This window comes from Suricata suricatta, chromosome 3 (genome assembly GCF_006229205.1).
Source record: "Suricata suricatta isolate VVHF042 chromosome 3, meerkat_22Aug2017_6uvM2_HiC, whole genome shotgun sequence".
Classification (NCBI taxonomy): domain Eukaryota; kingdom Metazoa; phylum Chordata; class Mammalia; order Carnivora; family Herpestidae; genus Suricata; species Suricata suricatta.
In genome coordinates this window covers 68996606-69016602 of record NC_043702.1, presented here as the reverse complement: position 1 = coordinate 69016602, position 19997 = coordinate 68996606, and the positions used below count along the sequence as shown (strand labels likewise).

General features: G+C 36.9%; 1 protein-coding gene and 1 long non-coding RNA gene across 4 annotated transcripts in view; one reads left to right on the top strand and one right to left on the bottom strand.

The window, feature by feature from the left end:
* The window catches only part of PLA2R1 (phospholipase A2 receptor 1), a 117587-nt gene that overhangs the window by 28772 nt on the left and 68818 nt on the right, over positions 1 to 19997 (bottom strand). For all 3 annotated transcript variants that reach the window (XM_029934512.1, XM_029934513.1, XM_029934511.1), the window contains exons 12-19: positions 14627 to 14829; positions 12787 to 12932; positions 9286 to 9370; positions 6755 to 6887; positions 6133 to 6168; positions 5489 to 5646; positions 587 to 651; positions 213 to 316 (exon numbers count right to left, since the gene is read on the bottom strand). In XM_029934512.1, the coding sequence (XP_029790372.1) occupies positions 213 to 316; positions 587 to 651; positions 5489 to 5646; positions 6133 to 6168; positions 6755 to 6887; positions 9286 to 9370; positions 12787 to 12932; positions 14627 to 14829 (930 nt within the window). The remainder of the gene's footprint in view (positions 1 to 212; positions 317 to 586; positions 652 to 5488; positions 5647 to 6132; positions 6169 to 6754; positions 6888 to 9285; positions 9371 to 12786; positions 12933 to 14626; positions 14830 to 19997) is intronic.
* The window catches only part of LOC115287792, a 91138-nt gene that overhangs the window by 70351 nt on the left and 790 nt on the right, over positions 1 to 19997 (top strand). The window contains exon 3 of the long non-coding RNA XR_003906659.1: positions 19787 to 19902. This is a non-coding gene — a long non-coding RNA (uncharacterized LOC115287792). The remainder of the gene's footprint in view (positions 1 to 19786; positions 19903 to 19997) is intronic.

Sequence of the window (19997 nt, the reverse complement as noted above, 5' to 3'; positions counted from 1 at the left end):
TAATTCATTTTCAAGAATGTGAACACATGGAATTAACTGTAGGGATGACCATCCTTAAACCTTAAGACTGATGAAACTAAACACATTCAACTAAAAAGCAAGCTAGCCAAACAAAACCTGTTCATGGAACTAATACAGTGAAAAGGAGACTTAATGCCTCCTGAAAACTATCATTTTGCATTATAAACCCCAAAATGCATGAATAAAATAACCTGTTAAGGATGACATGAAGCCACATCTCTGGCTCTGATTATTCATAGATCCTTCTTTTCCTTTCTCCCAGTTCTGGTATATTACTGGTGCTCCATCTCTCCAGCTGTAGAAAAATTGAAAAATTTAGGATCTTCTCTTTTTCTGTATGTCCAGTCTCCAACACCATTCTTGAAGTTCTGGGGGTATGGATTAGGGTATAATGTTTTATTAAATTAAAATAATGCTCATGTCTTTGGTTAAAGAAATGAAAATTTATGAGTTAAAGATAATGTTTGAAGGCTATTCAACAAATTGATCACTAAGATCTAGTCCAATCATTCTGCAAATAAAGCCTGTCACACAAAATAAAATGCAAATTGATCGAGGTCCGTACCGAAATTCATCATTGGCTCTTTCTTCTCGAAGTCCAATCCACCAATTTACACCATACTTTGAAAGCTATTAAAAAAAAAAAAAAGAAAGAAAATGTCAGCCTATATTCTACTTGTTTTCCCTTTTCACTATTAAGATTAATGGGGTTGCTGTTAATAGCTTTCTATTCTTTAGTATTTTGCCCAATTATCTAAAGAAGAGTACATTAAGGCCTAGCATCTTGAGAGACCCTGAAACTTCATTATCTTAAAATATTCTCTCCTCATTATGAAGGGAAATTGGAATCAAATATTGAAAATCTTCCTTACAACTTTCCCTATGTATTTAAAAGTACATTTTCTAACTCTCATAATAGAGCTTTAAAAAGGAATATTGTAAAGTAAAATAGGATTCCTTTTTTTTTTAATAAAAATTTAGTGTTTTATCATCTCAGCAGTTTATAGAAGTTTGCTGCATGTATCACACTGTTTGGAAACAATTCAAGGCACAAAAACATCAGTAGTAAAAAATAATTTTGAATTTTTGGCATTAGTCTGATTGTTAAGTTTTTAAACTGAGTCATAGCACACTCCCCATTTAAATAGACACAATATAGGATGAAGGAATACTACAGAACTTCCAGTGTTTCACAACCAGAAAATTATTTCTATATTTTACCATTTTGTATCATTATTTATCACACAGATCTCAGTACAGTAAAGTATAAAATGAAACCCCATGTTCACACATGTGTGATGGACATGCACATACATTACAACAAATGTAATAGTGGACAGATGACCCAGGAAATTGAAATTCCCTCTTTATCTACAAAAGAGAAGGAAGCAGTAGGAATTTCTCTAAGACCTCTAAATCAGTATACTTTATTGTGTGTGTATGCTGTGTGTAAGTGTAAGTATGCGTGTGAAATGTAACTTAATTTTAAGCTAAAAATGTAATTTGAAGGCATTGCATATTTAAATTTGCACTTCATTTCTTCTGTAAAAATTGGAGAATGCACTTTAAGATATATTTTTTCCACATGAATTTTGGGTCATTATACAACAGAATGTAATAACTCTCTAACATTCTAATTTATAAACAGGTATTTTTACTCCTTGAGCAGTGTGGCTGTCTGCTATATCAGCAATTTGAGAGTAGTGCAAGATGGCGCAACTATAATTTGGAATCCCTGAGGTGTTGTTTCATGGACATGTTCTTACATGCTGAATTTAGAGTCCTATTGTCAAGCTTTGGAATGGGTCCATTGAGACTGGCTATGAACTCAGTGGGAGAACCACAACAATTTCATTCAATCTAAAGAGGTCTCATGTGCAACAATAGTGGAAATTGTGGGCTGATTGTTCACTGCCCCAATTAAGGACCTCTAAAGAGAAATTATAACTACTGCGTCTTAAGTGACATATTTATTACCACCTCAATTATAGCATGGTAATCCCCTATATGGCACACCCCAACCTGTTGGGGTATGGAATAGAATTGCAAGCTAGAAGCTAGGGGGAAAATCCATGGTGAAAAATAGATGTTTTAAATTTTAGCTTAGGTATAATATCACAACAATAGGAAACTTATTAACATTCCTTCCTATAAAGAAATGTGATATGACCACAGATTTCATAACATCAACTAGGTTTTGTGACAGCCATTATAGATAGAATCACATGGGAAGAATACTTATAAAAAAATACAGCACCAGCTAATATAATCTACAAAGTAATTAATCTACAAAGTAACATAAGAAAGAATAACCTGTCATCTCTTCAAATGTTTCCATCAAAAATATCAAAATGAAGTTATTTTAAGGGTTTAAAACATCAAATTTTGGAGGATGACTAATAGACTTGATATATTTTTATTAGAAGTATTTAGACATGAAATTATAAAAATAAGAGTAAATTTCAATTTTGAAGTGCAAATATTGCACAACACAGCATAAAATGTTAGCTGAGTGGACTAGTTGGCTAGTAGTTCATGTCAAACTCCCAAAGTGCTTATGGCTTTTTACTTTTTTGGCATTAATCTAACCAACAAGATGGCTCAAAAAAGAAGTACTCAAAAATTCACTCTCATCGTGCTTGTGTTATTCTGTTATTCAAAGAGAAAACTCTTACTAACCACTTTTCCAAGCTAGAAACACTTTGTAAAAAAAAAATTGTTCAAAATTTAAAAACTGTATCCAGTTTTCTCTTTCAATAGTTAATTATTTTACTTTTCAACTAACTGTTATTTTTGTTTTTCACATATCTGTTACTACTCTTTTAGGGAAACTATATAACACATATGGAATATTAAAAATATTTAATTAGTATTGTGACTCCTCCTGCACTAATAAGCTGAGTAAGCCACAAAAGTGAGTGGTATGACCTCTACATGTTTAGCTCCTCATCCTGGAATGAAATAGTTTCTGAACTGACTCCTTCTAGTAGGACATTTGTAGATATGGAATTTCTCACTCATGAACTGTAAATACCATGAATACCACTCCTTTCACCACCACCAAAAAGTGCCTAACGCAGCCACAGATTATGCAATACTAAGAACTGTTTTGGAAACCTACAGCTTTCGTCTTTCTAAATTAATACCCTTTCCCCTTACTTCTCTTGTCCCCTTTTCAATCTGCTACATTTTATACCCATCCAGTAACTTTCTTTTATGGTGTTAGCTCAGTCAACAGCTCACCCATCATACTGACAGGGCCTTTTTGTATCAACATGGTCACAGGCTGGGTAACAGTTTTGCCATATAGAATACCACAAGGTTTGTGTGGTTTGAGATCACAAGTTGATGTAGTCCTCAACTAGTATCATGGCACTAGGTATGACTTGTTGAACACCTAAACCCATAGGTTTTACTGTTCCCTTCTAGGGGAGGTATTAACTCTGCCATCCCCACTGGCTTCCCAACCACTAATAATTGGGAGGTTGAATGAAGGGACAGCTGAAGATAGAAGAGCTGCAGATGTTCCCAGGAGAGCTAAGCTTGTTGGAAAGATCAAAGAGGCCTTTCATTGCTCATGTCTGAGACAGAGTTGGCACCATCATTTGGAGAGGGATTTTAAAATTAGCATTTTGACCTAATGAAGACATATGAGGTAATGAAGCATATACCCCTCCCATGCTGCTGTTTTGCTGCAAGCAGAGAGTTTTAAAATGACCCTGTAGTCAGATGGCCTGGGTTCACTTCCAAATTCCACCACTTAGCTGCTGTGTAAGTAACCAAGTTACTTCACCTCTTTCGAGTTTTAGCTTTCTCATCTGTAAGATATACTAATAATAGACTTCCCATAGATAGCCCTTGGAAAGACTAGATGCCATTAAACATTAACACTTAGAACAGTGCCTGACACTATTACAGTAAGTATTGGCCAAATATCTGTTCCATTTGTGACATGCACTTTGCCATGTCGATGGATGATTGATTTTCAGACATTGACCTGATGTCTTGTTATTGCCACCAGGAATCTGCTGTTTTGTTAAAGAAACAAATGTATTTTCTGACATCATGTTAATACTTAACATTATGGTTTTGGCTTAAATGTCCCATTTGTAGGAGAGGAAAGGTGGGAAAATAGTGCACAAACCAATAGTGGGGCACATCTTGTTCTAGCGGTTGGTCTGTCTCTAAGTCTCTGTGGGACTGTGGAGTTGTCATGTAACACCCGTTTTTCAACTTTTTCTGTCACAAATCAGTAGTGGTCTTGACCTACCTGCACCTCACAGGCTCCTGTGCATCAAACAGGATAATAGAAATGGAAAAGCTCCATGAGCTGTAAGGGAAGACATTTCTCTTACGAGCCAAGGATGCTTTAAATATAGAGCTTCATTTTAACAATCAACTTACAAACATATGAAAAGATGATAGCTCAAGAAAAGATTCCTGATGATCATGAAATAATGTTAAATTATGGAAAAGAAAAAAAGTCTTTCCCTTACTTTCAAAGATTTCTTAGGGAAAACTGGGAGTGAGGTTTCTCCCCTTAGTGTCCCGTTGGTAATTTGTACACATTGGTCTTTTTTCACTTACTACTACTTCCAGTTTTTAAAAAATGGAGTCTATCTCATTTTCGTGTTTTTGACATTATGTCTTTGACAAATATCACAATGCCTGACACTTACCTAATGCTCAATAAATACTTGTTGAAGAAATACACAGAAAACATATACTATTCCTGGCCAGTCTGTTTAATTATTTAACCGGTTTTGCATGTCTTTCCAATTAGCCTAGTTCCTCAAAGATTGTCTAAGTCTTTGTTTTAAGTTGAAATGGAAACCCACTCCTTATCATTTTCTCAATATTGAGTCTTTTGAGTCTTAAAAGTATTGCACTCTTGTTTGTAAAGTTCAGAACTTTAAATCAGCCATGTGTCCTCCTGCTCCTATCCCCAGTATACCTTGTCCCTCATTTGTGCTTTACTTTCCCCTCTTGCATTTACCTATTTGTCTTTTTCCAAACTATTTTTCTAATGCTAGGTGCTTATATTGATTATGGTTTTTTTTTTTCTTTCCAGACTAGATTATAGGCTCCACAAGGGCAGGAATTTGGTCTATTTTAATCACTGACAGAGCCCAAGTCCTTTGAAGAGTAGACTCAGAATAAATGTCCTGAATGATTGAATGACCCTCACTAAAACAAGAAAACCCAACTTACTTGTACTGCTGCTAGTAAGAATCAAGAAAAGTGATATGATGACCAACACAGAAAACCTGTGTTTCCATTATTTTCTCTTAATCTCTATATGAAAAAGAAAAATAATTCTCAAAACCTGTGGCTTTTAATGAAACATAAATAAATATCTGAATAATAATAATAATAATAATAATAATAATAATAATAAAGAAATCCTCCCAAAGACCGAAGAAGGAGCTAAGCTCTGAATCTCTCATGGTTAACTGTATTCAAATACCGCTTTTATTTTGCTGTGGATAAATTCTTGCTCCTGTGCAGAATGAATTGTGAGAATATCGCCACGTAGCCAGAGACAGACAAACTCGAAGGAGGACCATTCTGCAGCATGGGTATGAAAAAGATACTCTGCATCATGATAAAAGAGCCAGGGTGCATCTGAAAAACAACAACAGGACCAAAAAAACAAAAACCAATGCAAATGATGCAAAAACTATTGACTAATACAATGCAGACTTAAGTAGGCTATGTTATGATCAACCCCAAATTTGTAATTTGGTCACTTAGCATTAAAAAATGTGTGTGTTTACATATACATAAATAAATATATGTACACACACACAACTAAGCATAGAATTTGCTTATTTTCCTTAGTTTATCTCATATGAAAACTGCATTTGTATTCCAAGGTTGGGGATAAATGCATATTTTAAAATCACATGTCATAAAGAGTGTTAAGCTATAATATTAATCTTTAATCATATTTTATGACTTATTAACTTGATTATTAATTAGTTAATTTGAACAAATTAGTTCTGGATTGAAATAAGAAAAGAGAGGCTCGATTGGAGGGCTATAATAATACAGTAAGTGTATATGAGAGCAAGTAATTAGACATTCAGGAACTGCCAGGATAGTTCTTACCATGCTGGTACCAGGATGGAATCTTGGGTGTCACATCTGCAAAGTGGAAACAAGGTATTTTGAGGGACCTTTCTTCACAAGTCCACCATCTCTAACCTACTTCAGCTCTAAACACAATATTTGGTACTTTGCTTTTTCAAAGACTATTTAAAAACCAGGTACTTTGTGCTGTTTGAAATATGGTTAATTCTCATACTTGAAAAGGAGGCTCAAGAGAGGCCTCTGATTAAAGAAGAAAGGATGTGGTACTTGTCAAGGGCCTACTGTGTGGCACACACTGTGGCAGATGCCTTCACTTACTCAGTTGACAAGTGATTTGGTTTGGCTACAATGTCACAGTGACATTTCTTTCAGACTGTACTTGAAAAATACCATATTCCACAATACAGTTGGTTATCTTCATTTCCTGTTAACTAACTTGGCATACTGCCTTGGTGTCACCTTTTCTCATTTCCCTATGGTGCATTCTTTGCTAAAATAGTGCAACTTTGTTTGTCATGAAGGTTGTTGGTACTGTAGACCAGGATGCTTACATTTTAGATTTCTGTAATTCTTCACTTGGAAAAGTGCTATAGATTATTAGAAAGCAAACATATCGTAAAGGTCTTATTAACATTTTTACCTCTTGGAATTTTGCATATCCATTCACGTTTGGAACCACAGTGCAAGGGCAGCAATGTTTTATTCGCTTTATAAACAGCACAATTTCTTGCATCTTCTCCAAAATAAGTATTGTCTAAAAATGAAGAGACAACCTGCAGCAGATCAAGTTCATTATTTCTTAATGATGATCTCCCACAAAAAGTTTCAAAAGATCAAAAGAGGCATCTCTGTAAATAAATCACAATAGACTTGTGGAGGAAGCTTAAGAAATGTCTGGATAAGGTTGCATTTAAAGATTGTCCATGTTTGTGAAGAACAGGCTAACCAAACTAGCATTTTTTCCTTTAAGATGCTTTTTTCCTAAAAAGAAGCATGCTGCTCCTTTCTCCAGAAGGAACAAATCAGGTGCAAGCTCCCTTCTGAGGTTGGACTTGTTTCACTGGCTGGGATAGGCTTGTCCTGGGACCCTGGGTAATCTTCTGGAAGGCTCTGATCTGTCAGATTTGAGTCCCATCTGTGATGTAGATTCTTGTGCATATATACTAAGCTTTTAGTCTTTGGTAACTAAATTTTACTCATCATTAGCTTTAATAGGGAAATGATCCAACACTTTCCATGAATGACCATGTAACAGGGATATAAAATAAAGATTCGATCTTCTCAATGGTTTAATGGTTACCTGACAAAAGAATGGATGCACCACAAGTAAAACTGTAGCAAAAATTTCGAAAAAAGAGGATGTTTGAAACATTTATTCTCACTCTTCTTACAACATGTACACAATCACACATAACTCATCTAACTTAAATATATATAAGCTGAGATTCAGGCAATGGTGTGCATTTGAATATTTGTTTTGTCCAGTAGAGAGTGGTGGTGAGGAACTCAGTGTACTGCTTCATGCTTTATCTCATTTATTCTGAACCAAATTGTCTATTCCTCTTTATTACTAATAAGATTGTTTTACTAAAACAAAAGGAAACATTCTCAACCTCTACATGCACATTTCATTTTTCAAGTGCCACGTTGACATTAATCACTCAAGTGTGCCATAAGGTGGCTCCCATTTATGAAGCAGGTGGACCCTACTAAGTTCCTTCTACTGTGTGGGCCTCAGTTTCTTTGTCAGCAAGATAGGTGGCGTTGGGTGAACTCTAAGATCTCTTTCCACTCTCTGGTCCTGATTTCCTTCTCAGAAGCAGTACTAAGGTGGAGATGTATTTATTTATATAGTATATATTTATTATATAATGTAAAACATATAATTTATACAATATACTTATTATATATCATATATTTATTATTATAAATTTATTGTAAACTTGTTGATTTATATATTAATTAATAATTATTTATTGCATTACAAATTTATTATATATAATATATTATTGTTTATTTATATTGTTTATATGACATATATTTTTACACGTATATACATATTATGTCTAGAATATATATTATATATTTTATATATATGTTTAACTAGCTTGGCCTTATTCTTGTTGTTTCCTATATATAGTTTTCCACAGATTCTTTCCTTGCCACAAATTTTCTCTAGTGAGGCTAGAGATCCTATTTCTCTGTTGATCTTTATTATGTCAGTGTTTCACTGCTGATACATTGCCAACTAGGAAACATTATAACATCATAGCTTTGGAGACTGACAACCTGTGTGCAAATCCCTGGCTCTCTGAAGTATTATTTTAGGCAAACTGTTTAATCATTCTAATAACAACTGCACCGAATCATCATAAGGGGAAATGAGATCATACAGCAGCACATTCAACACAGTGTTTGGAACATAATTCGGGTTTAGTAAACCAGCAGCTACATTAAGTAAGTGCTCATTGCCGGCTCTTGCTAGTCGCCCCATTTCACAGGTGAAATGGAATAACTTTTGCATGTGCCTCAGATGCATCTCATTTCAATCTGGGATTTTTTCCCTATCATCTTGAGAAATGTTAGAATTCCTCATTGTGCCTGAAAAAAATAATAGAGAGTTTTCTTCTATCCTTCACAGAGGTTTGTACAAGTATGAGGCTGAATGAATAGCAGGTTATTTTTTTCTTTCTGAATAACTTGTTCCGGTTGAAAAGGAGATGGTATTTCTAAATGTGGCATTTCTGTCCTTTTAGAGATAAACTGAAATGATGTTTTTCCTTGTGATCTGGACTTGGGTCCCACATTCATATAATTAGGTACTAAGCCAGAGGTAGAGTGAGGTAAAGAAAGCATAATATTATTTTAAACAATAGTTGCTTCTTTCTTGAGACTTCATAGGACAGATAGTCTGGGGGACATTTCAGAGAGTTTGATTCCTTTCTAGGATGAGATCCTACAGTTGGCCTCAGATCTATGTGGCTAGTAAAGGTTTCCCAGGGCTTTGCAGAAATAACTGTAATGGTACGAAGATCTGGTGCACTTTTTGACCTGGGTCTTAGTTACAGGAAATACGGTTATTATTTCCAGTTACTGTGGCTGGTTTACCAAGGTGTTCCAGAGCCACCTGCTTTGAATTCACTTCATTTTCTTCAGTTTGGAAAAACTTACAGGAGTCCCATCAGACCACTCCCAGGAGCCAGCATTCAGTGGGTTTCTTTTATTAAATCCAATCCAGAACTGCCTTTCTTCTGTCCTGTGAAGAGAAAGAGCAAAAACTTGGCTCTTCCTGTTGAATTCACAACATTATGTAAAAGGTTCAAGAAATATTTTAAAGTATGTGTGCAGGAAACAGCTGATACCAGTGGCAGAATGGATCAGGTCAGACAGACATTTATTGAACATTTCCTTTATGCAAAACCTAAGCTATGAAATGAATGTAGAGAAGATTAGCCTGACTTCCTGTTTCTCTTGGCTTACATGGTGTGCTCACTGGTGATGTGCAGTTGGGGGAAAGTCAACCCATAACGAGAACATTGCTTTCTCGTGTTCATTAGAATGGCAATACCTTTCAATCAGGATATGAACACATGAAAGCAAATTGGTAAGAAAATTTGGAACATCTTTTCCCTAGAGGACTTTTTACTACTTCATTATGTATTTACTACTTTACTATGCTTTGATTTGTTGCTTTTTTGGTCAAATGTTTATGTATTCTCTGAAGGTTAATTACCACCACTCCCTTTAATAGAAGATACACAGCAGATTTTGTTTTTTGTTTTTTTTTCAGATCCCAACATAAATAATTTCATAGCAAATAGTCTGAGGCACGTAGATGGACTTCAGCCGTCTCCACTGGGTTAGACTTGGCGAGAAACCCCACAGGGAACCATCTTCCCTCCTGTTAGGTGGAGGACAAATACTCAATAAATCAACCAATAAAGTCTAATTGTACAATGACCCATCTCACTAAGACTATTTTTTGAGAATAATTTGGAGAATTAAAGATTTAAAAGATTCAGAAATCATGACAGATGCTTTGTTTTTGTTAGCGCAGAGAAGCAAGCCTATTCTGAAGCGTCCCCCTTTCAAATATGAGAGCTACTGTGCCTGAACAATACAAATGAAAATAAAATGTGATTTAGAAATCTGAGAGATCATAGGAGCTGGCTGGCCACTGCTGTGAATACAATTTACAATTTACAAGTTTGTGGAGGGGGAGGATGCTGCCTTAAGGTTAAGCCAGATACCATAACACCAATGGTCTAGGCTGGGAATTCCTATCACTCTCCTTGAGAACTATTTATTCCTTTACTCACAGAATTCAGAGTTCAACATTTTTCCTGGCTCCTAGGTAATGAATTTGCATTAATTTTCTCTTTGTCCATTCCCTAAAACTGTATGGTTTTTAATAATATAATAAATAACAAAATAGAAATATAAAAGCAGTGCCATAAGGAGGAGAATATATGTTAACAATGAGAATTGATTTATTTGCTCTAAGCAAAGCTCTAAGCAAACATGAAATTTTGTTCAACTCCCTGGCAGTTTGGGCACAAAATAATATTATACAGCTTTTAAAGCTTAACATTAAAGAAATTTCAAGTGTGAGAACTTATACAAATAGAAATGACATAATGATATTTGATCTCACAGCAAATTTGGAAATAGTTTGCACGTGTTTGTTTCATATAGCAAACCTCACTGTACTCAGGTATGAAAGGATGTTTTGCAAGGGGCTAAAATTGTGAAGCAAAGTTACAACTTAGAAGGATGGAGATTATCCCACATCCCTTGTTAGTGTGGCCTCACACCAGACTAACAATCCAATTAATCAGGAAGCTTTTTGAACTTTTCTTCAGCCTCAGAGAATCTGACTCAGCAGCTCTGGTGTGAGACCAGAGGACTCCGTGTTAAAGGTGTCCCCACTGAGTGTGATAATCAGCCAAATTTGGGAAACATGATTTTTAGGTCAGCATTTCCCACAGACACTAGCAGTTCTCTGGGATGTTGATAAGTGTTCTCAAAAAAAAAAAAAAAAAAAGAGGTTTGGGGTCAAAGAAAGTGCTTCCTTCTAGAAGCTTTTACAAGCTAATGCATATGGTGAATTTCCAAGTTTGTGCCTTGTTTTGCAACCGAGTTTGACTCTTTTTCCCCAACAGTGGTCTGTAAGACTCAAATTGGGAAATGTTGTCAAAGACTCCTACCATTAAGATCCTTACTGTAGATGGTGGAGATGAATAATTTGACAGATATTACATATTAATCTTTTTATGGAGTATCCTAAGGGAACCTTATGGGAAGAGCAGGATTTTCATCAAAAAATAGTTCTGGATTTTTCCCTGTGATTCAACCAAGTGTTTCATTGAGACTCCAGATTTCTAGAGCTTGGAGCATAGTATTTGGTGTTACATTTGTTTTTATTAAATAAACGTATGGAGGGGCACCTATGTGGTTCAGTTGGTTGGACATCCAACTTCGGCTCAGGGCATGATCTCACGGTTTGTGTGTTCGAGCCCCACGTTGGGCTCTGTGCTGACAGCTCAGAGCCTGGACCCTGTTTTGGATTATATGTCTGTCTGTCTCTCTCTTTCTCACACACACACTCTCTCTCAAAAGTTAATAAACATTAAAAAATAATAATAAATATAGGGAGTCATGGAGCCACACCCCCTTAGACCACAACACTCTCAAGGGCAAGATTTTATCTGTCATGTCTGTTGCATGCTCCAGCCAGCTATGCATATAAAAATACCCCTCCCATAGAAGATATTCCAAACATGTATGCCAGTTAACAGGAACATTTTAGAGGAAGGCCAATGGATGGGAAGACTTAATAAAGAACGTAAGGGCTGTCCTCAAATAATCAAAAACAGAGTAGACTTGATCTGTATTGCTCTGGCTTACTAGAAAGTTCATCTTTGAAATCAGCCTCCAGTAATGGAATGGGCTTTCTCCCAAATAAGAAGCACTCTGAAAGGAATTTTGCAGACAGAAAATGACCACAGGAATATAGCAGAAGGAATTTTTGTATTGGGTAGAAGATAGCACAAGCCTTTTATGTTTCTTCGAGTTTAAACTAAATTGATCTTCTACCTCCATGAAGTTCAAGATTCTGTAAACTTGCGAGGTGGATGCTGACACGTGAATGCCTGGTTCCCCAAATATAAAGCTGGCAGTCAACCTTTTTTGTGACAAACAAAATCTTACACAGTCTCCCATTCTATACAAAATAACTAGAAGCGGAGCTGGTGGGAGGTGCTGTGGTGGGTCAGTGAGCACGGAAGCAGGACTTCTGTCCACTTGTTCCCCTCCTGGTCCTGGGCTCCAGGACTCTTGGGACCCCCAGGCAACACTTTGAAAATCACAGGGCCAGATAACTACTGAGTTTGTCAGAGAAGTTCTAAAGTTCTGATTTGAGGTACACAGAAAAGATTTCAACTATCAAAACCGTCATCACTTTGTTCTTTGTTTTATGTATTGAGAACTGGGTGCAATATAAATATAAAGCTGCACGTATGTATGTTTCTTTCACAACTAGTGGCTAGTTACTTTTAGGCTTAAAACAAATACTTGAGATTTTAAGCAAATATTTGGGATACTCATCCCTGGGAACTCATAACTGGGAGACAGAATATTTGACTGCATTTTTCAAAATGAACAAGTATTTACCTATTGAATTTTGAATATAAAAGCTTATTCACAAAATTCTCTTCCTCAATATGGGCAAAACTTGCAAGATGAGCTCCAAATTCTTCACAAAATTCTTCTGCTTCTCTCCATGTTCTTTTCATCAGGACTTTTTCACTATGAAATACCTGGTGTAGTAAGAGGTAAGAAAAAGTTGACACTACCATGGATAAAGTGAGGCTGTTTAATTCTTGACAAGAAAATAACAGTAATATAATTGTCATTAATCTCTATTAAAAGCTTGACCCAGTAGGGAAAAATAACATTTATTGAACTAGAATGTGTCTGCTCATTGTAAAACTATTATCTCATTTTATTCTCACAACAAATTCATGAGGACGACATAATCAGCTCAGTTTTATAAATGAACTCTTGAGGACTCTTTTTTTTCTTCTAAATTTCCTATAACTGGCATATACTTGTTCTTTAATAAGTGTTTGTCAAGAGACGATGAAAGTCAGGCTAAGAGAGATTACAAATTTCCCAACACACAGCTAGGAATAGGCAGAACTAGGGTTGGTCTAGCACTTCTTTGCTGCAGGAGTCCATGAATTTCCATCCCATCAGATTGCCTTCTGACAAATTAGAATTTGCTGAAAAATCATGAATCTGGCTGACCCACAGCAAGAAATGAGAAATGAGACCTGGGACCTAGAGCAGGTATATTACTAAGGTCTTTAGATCTGAGCTGTGCCTAAATTCTTTGCTGCTTCTCAGCTGTCCTCCCAGTAGCAGGAAGAGGTCAGTCAGCAGGAGAGTCTGGTGCTATTTAAGATCAAGGGTGAGGATCCAAAAACACAGAACTCCAGATCCTGGGCCTCTGTGCCCTCCTCATTTTTAATTGCCTGACACTGCACCCAACTTTCTGATGCCAGCCAGGCACCCTGCGGCCAGGCTTCACCAGGCTCTGATTTGCTGAGACCAGAATGAATAGCTTTCCTGATCCTCTGGGCCACAGCACAGCCTTTCCATCTTTTAAATTATATGTCAAAACTCAGCTCCTCTGGGAACCTTTTCTTGAATCACTTAAAATTCATCAGTCCTACTACCATGCCCATCAAACAAACCTTACGTTTGTTGACATGTCAGGGTAATATATAGTAGAAAAAGTACTGGACTGGGATTCCCAAAACCAGGAATTTATTCCAACTCTGTCAATAAATAATTGTGATCTTGGGCAAATCACTTCATCTTCCTGCCTCAGTTTACTCATTTGTAAGGTTTAACATTGCTTTGTGAGGTCACTGTTAGCCAATGAATTCCATGTAGGATTGTGCATGTGTATATTAAATTGAGTGCTTTCACAGATGTTTCATTATAAGAGGATTGTACATAGTGGTTTATATCTAGGATCTAAAGCTGATTTGCAAAAAGACATTTCTTCACACATTTTTTCACACATACACATACACATATCAAGTGTATGTATTAATTTTTTGTCCTCAGGTGTCTGGCAAGCTGCAAAAGCTATTCTTAGCAGCAAAATGGTATTATTCCATAATAAAGACTTTATTCACTTTCTTACAAATGATATGGATTTGTATCATTTCAATACCCAGTGAGCAGTACAATGCAACAAGAACCACATTGACTGGGGCCTGGATAACAATCTCATGAAGAGGCCTTCAGTATCACCAGGGACATGCTGGTCTTTCAACTCAAAATTATTTTGGAATATAACTTAAAAGATAGTGACAGTCAACAAATATTAAGTACCTGTTGTGTGCCAGGCACTGTTCTGGAATAAGGGAATTTGAGATACATGGACAAAACTGAAATAATGTTTGTTCCATTGAGAATGTCTAGGTACCCTTGGCATCACCTTGAAGCAGTTCGCCAAGCCAGGCTCTGATTCCCACTCCAAGTGGCAGGGGTGAAATGGCCATCTCTCTTCCTGCTCTGTTTTCTCCTGATTTCCCATTGGTTGCTTACACAGGGACATTGCTTTAAATTGTCTGCAGTCCTTCACCTCCCAGCGACCAGGTGGACTCCTTCCTCGCATGACAACACAGCCACCACTGTAGCCTAAAAGCAGAAAACAACACTTAAAAATGTTCATTTATTTATTTTGAGAGACAGAGAGAGAGGGCATGAATGTGAGCTGGGGAGGGGTAGAGGGAGAAATCCCAAGTAGGTTCCATACTGTCAGCACAGAGCTCAATGTGGGGCTCAGTCACATCAACTGTGAGATCATGACCTGAGCCAAAATCAAGAGTCAGACACTTAACAGACCGAACCACCGAGGCACCCTGAAAACAACACTTTTTAATACCAGAATGACTAGAACATTTTGTTCTTGGAAGACTAGTCTTTAGAGTGTTTCATAACTGACATCTCATAATGAAGAGTTCACATAAGAACAATAAAGATGAGAAAGAACGCTTTATTAACAGGACTATCTTCTCTTCATCTTTGGAGAAAAGAATAGAAGATGAAAAAGTGAGGGAAGAGAACCTGTGAAGACTGAAATTTGGACATTTTGAGCTCAGATGGTAAATGATAGGAAACTAGGCACTGTTTAACCTGGGACTGAAATATCCCCCATATTCAGCCAAATCCCCAATATTCCAATCAAATGCCAACTTTCCTCTACTTTCAATTATTGGGCTTGTTTAACTGAGCAGAGAAAAATTTAGCTCACCATTTACTGGGCACTTACTCTGTACACTGTGCTTTGAAACCCCATTGTGAAAAATCAACAATGAAAAATGCATAGTTCTTATCCTCTGAGAAATAGATTTGACTGGGAAAATACATAAATGATGGATTCAAGGTAGACTGCAAGGTACGCCACAGAAAACCAAACTGTAAACCATGGAAGAGTGGAGAGAGTGAGATAAATTCTGTATTGGGTAAAATTCTGGGAGCAGGAATAAAGGGAGACATTAAAGAAAAGGGAAAGACCATCTAGTCTGGACGAAGCTCTATTCTTTTGTGTATGTTTGGACATTTTGAAAAATGAGCCGTATTTTTCCATACAAACAATTTCTATGTTGAGTTAAGGTGCTCAGGTTTGTCATCAAATCTATACAACTCATAGGATAGCTAAAAATATATATATACCTCAAATTTCAGTGAATAGTAGAAAACAGTCCCATTTGAAAAATAGAATAAGAATTTAGTAAAAAGGAACCTTTTTTCTTGAAGCCAAAGTGATCATTCATTTATCGAAATCAAATTTAACACAACAAAATTGTGCATCTGTATCTACATACCAGGCTGGTCTGTATATTATCTGCCACAGAAAGGAAGACAAAACAAAATAAAACAAACAAAATGCAGTTCTTATTTTTACTGTGAGGCATAGATACATTAATTGCATTGAACATAATGTGTGAAGTACTATAGTAAAGGAGAGTTCAGACTTCTGTGGAAGATTTCAGAAGGGGTGATGGAGTATGCCTCGGGATATCAGTAAAGGATTTGCAGGAACTGACATTTTAGCTGAGTTTTGAAGGCTCAAAAGGAGAAAAAGAGTTTTCAAGAGGTGCTTGTAAAAAAAAAAAAGCAACCAATTATAGATGGAGCATCTGAAGACTGATGACTCTGGACCTAAAGGCACTTTTAAAAATGTAAAAAAAAAAATGTAGTCACTCGGTACTTATATTTGTCTTGCTTAATTTCTTCACAAAGAATGGCTTCAAAATTTTTTTAGATACATGGTAACTAGCTTTATCCTTGTCAGCCATGGGTGGTTATTTTATGCTCACAGAAAGATTAAAGAGAGGGTTGAAGAATAGGGGAAGGCAGAAGAAAGAAGACAGAGGAAGACATACAAAGAGCCTCTCCAAAATGAATGGAAGAGTTTGTGGAATAGGAGAAAGAATAAGGGAGCAAAAGAACCAGTGTTTGTGTCTTCAACAATCCTACGTGTACACGCTGTGTTAGACACAAAGCATCCCGGCCATCCACAAGAAGCCTACAGTCCTGTGTGTGTGTGTGTGTGTGTGTGTGTGTGTGTGTGTGTGTATGCTGATGTGTCAAAAAGACCCACAAAGGTGAAAATGACCAGTAGTAAACAGGAAAACATGCTTAATATGACTTGTATAGAAGCAAAGAAAGTCAAGAGAGAGTTGGTCCATACAAAAGCCATCAGTTGGCTCCATTGGCCAGAACACCTAGTTAGTGTTAAAGATGAATGAAAGATTAGGGCCCAAATAAAGGGGAAAGATTATAGCATGCAACTACAGCCTGCCATGAATGGAGCTTTCCAGTCCTCTACGATGAACTTTTGGAATGCAGCTCACAATCTAGCTGGGTCCTGAACAATAGAGATGTTGCATACTCTGTGTGATGAGATTCTAATGAAATTGAACTATGGAAATTCACATGAAAGCCCCAAACATAATATGCTAATGGAGTAGGTCTAGTTGAAAGAGCAGGGCAAACATGCACGGCCTCTCAGTTCCTCCATCCTTCCTTCCCTAGTAGCCTTTGACTTGGAACTTGAAGTCTAGACTTCTAGTCTCAGCACAAATATTTAGCAACTCAAAACTGGAACAGGTTAATTAATCACACACACACACACACACACACACACACACACACACACACACACCTGTCTGAAATGTGGGGATATAAATTCCTTTTTTTCCTCAGTGGTTTTCATGAAGATCAAATGGAATAATGTACTTAAAAGCACTCTGAAAGATAGGAAGGGGTAGAACCAGCCCTAAGATGTTGCTTCTATTCTTTTTTGACTTTTTATTACAAAAGCTAGGATTTTGTGGCATGAGTTCTGCCTGCATGTTCGAAGAATTTTTAAAAAGCTCGAATCAGCAAGTTTAAAATGTAATATACTTTTTTTTGTTGGTCTTGCATTTTGTCTTACTTTTTCACATCAGACAATGATTAAATAGCTTTGGTTTTAGATACTATAGATACTCAACTCATCTTCATTAGTGGAGAAGATGTTTGTGAACTGCTATGAAGGTGCAAGTGCTTCAGGAGTATTACTGGGACTCTAAAGTGGTTAACTTAATGGAACATTTGACCCAAATTTTGGAGTCTCAGCCCCAAAGAAGCAGTAAAGCAGTGTAATAAAGGGAGACTGGGCTAAGGGAGATATAAACCAAATTTATAATCCTATATTGTGGGCATGCTTGCAGAAGCCAAATAATAAAGGTAGGGTATGAGTGGGAGTGGAGGAGGTTTTTCTCCCAGAGATATTGTTCTCAAATTCAATCTCTCTCCCATTGGAGAAGAAAAATTATCATCCTGTTTCTCAGTGGTGAATTTCACATTTAAACTGATTCTCCTTATCTGCCTCACTCTCCCTCTATCCCCCTACACTCTCTCCATGGAATGTGAATGAGAGGTGCCTGGGTGGCTTAGGCAGTTAAGCACCTGACTTTGGCTTAGGTCACGATCTTCCTGTTCCGTGAGTTACAGTCCTGATTGGGCTCTCTGCTCTCAGCACAGAGCATGCTTCAGATCCTCTGTCCCTCCTCTCTCTGCCCCTCCCCTGCTCCCACACTTGCTGGCTCTCTCTCTCTCTCAAAAATAAATAAACATTAACACCATGGGGTTGCCTGGGTGGCTCATTAGGTTGATCATCTGTCTTCTGCTCAGGTCTTGATCTCATGGTTTGTGAGTTCGAGCCCCATGTTGGGTTCTGTGCTGACAGGTTGGAGCCTGGAGCCTGCTTTGGATTCTGTGTGTCTCTCTCTGCCTCTCCCCCACTTGTACTCTGTCTCTGTCTCTCTTTCTCAAAAATAAATAAACATTAAAAAAAACACCATGAATGGGATAACTTTGGGTCAATTAGGGACTTCCGATCCACTGCTCTAGCTTCTTCCATTTGACAGTGCTGCCTAACCATATAAACTGAACTGAGGCGAGAAAGCCTCCATCTTTCACCCCTCTGGTCAAATGCCTGAAAGCAGACAATCAGAATCTGTTTGTGGCCTCAGGGTAAGAGGGAACTGTAGCTGGGCCTTCCGAGACTCTGGACGATTGTTTATCTAGAATCTGTCTAGTTATTTTCCGTTCCCTACAATAACCTTTCTCATCCTTCTTTTTTTTTTTAAACTATGACCAAGTGAGATTTATTCTAGGTGAGCAAAAATAATTCCACATCTGAAAACCAATTAATGTAATCCATCATATCAATAGACTAAAGGAGAAAAAATCGTATGGTCATATGAATATCACATCCTTAATACCCACCTTTCTTGTCTGTCCTTTTCTCCAGCTTCAGGCAGAAAAGTGATGCAATGGGGTAGCTTCTGTTAAATGCTGTTAGATATTTTATATAGTCTTTTCTTTATTTAACTTCAAAAACTCTGAGATAGATATCAGTATTTACAGTTTGCTAATGGAAAAATTAAGGCACAGAGGTTTGGTAACTTGCCTAAGGCCACATAGACTGCAGAATTTGAAAACAGATTTAACTAAGTCTACTATGAGACAATGTCAAGGTACAGAGGAGGCAGACATTCAGTAAATACCTGTTGAACGAATGATGGAATCTTCCCTTCAGTTATGTTCCTCCATTTCCATAGTCATGTTTCTCTTCCATGTGTGACTGCAGCATTTCCTTAACGACCTCTGATCCCATTTTTACGTTCTTTGACAGCTCCTTACGTGATTATTAAAAAATATGAAAATACCCAGGGTGCCCAGAAATGAGAATACGTTAGTTCTCATTTATGTCGTGGTTCATTTCAGAACTCTGGAAGCCTTAAAATGGATCAACCTATCTACCTGCTGGCTGGATAGGCTTTTCCTTGCTATGTAGAGGGCACTTTCAAGAAAAATAGATCTGATTTGCTCTACTGGGATCCCATTTTTCTTGACACTGGCAGAAGATTTCTACTGAGTTGGGGCAATTGGGGTAAATGTTCTGGAGTTATCCCATATGAGTGAAACACACCTCTCCTGCAGTGGCAGCTAGATTAGAAGCAAAAATTTTGTCACAGAGCCTGAGTAATAGATGGATACAAAATAATGATCGCAAAGTGTTTCTCTTTCTTTTGTACAGACAACTATGAAACTATAACGTAACTTGGAAAAGATTTTTGAATGTCATAACAAGAATGGACTTATTTTCCCCCTGCTCCATTGTAGAACAGCCTCCATTTATACTGAATCTTTAAGGTACAAAGTACATTTTAGTTTCTAATGCATTAGTGTCTCTAAATAAGAAATGCCCCATTTTTTCCCTTTAATTACTGGTACTAGTTAGTATGTAT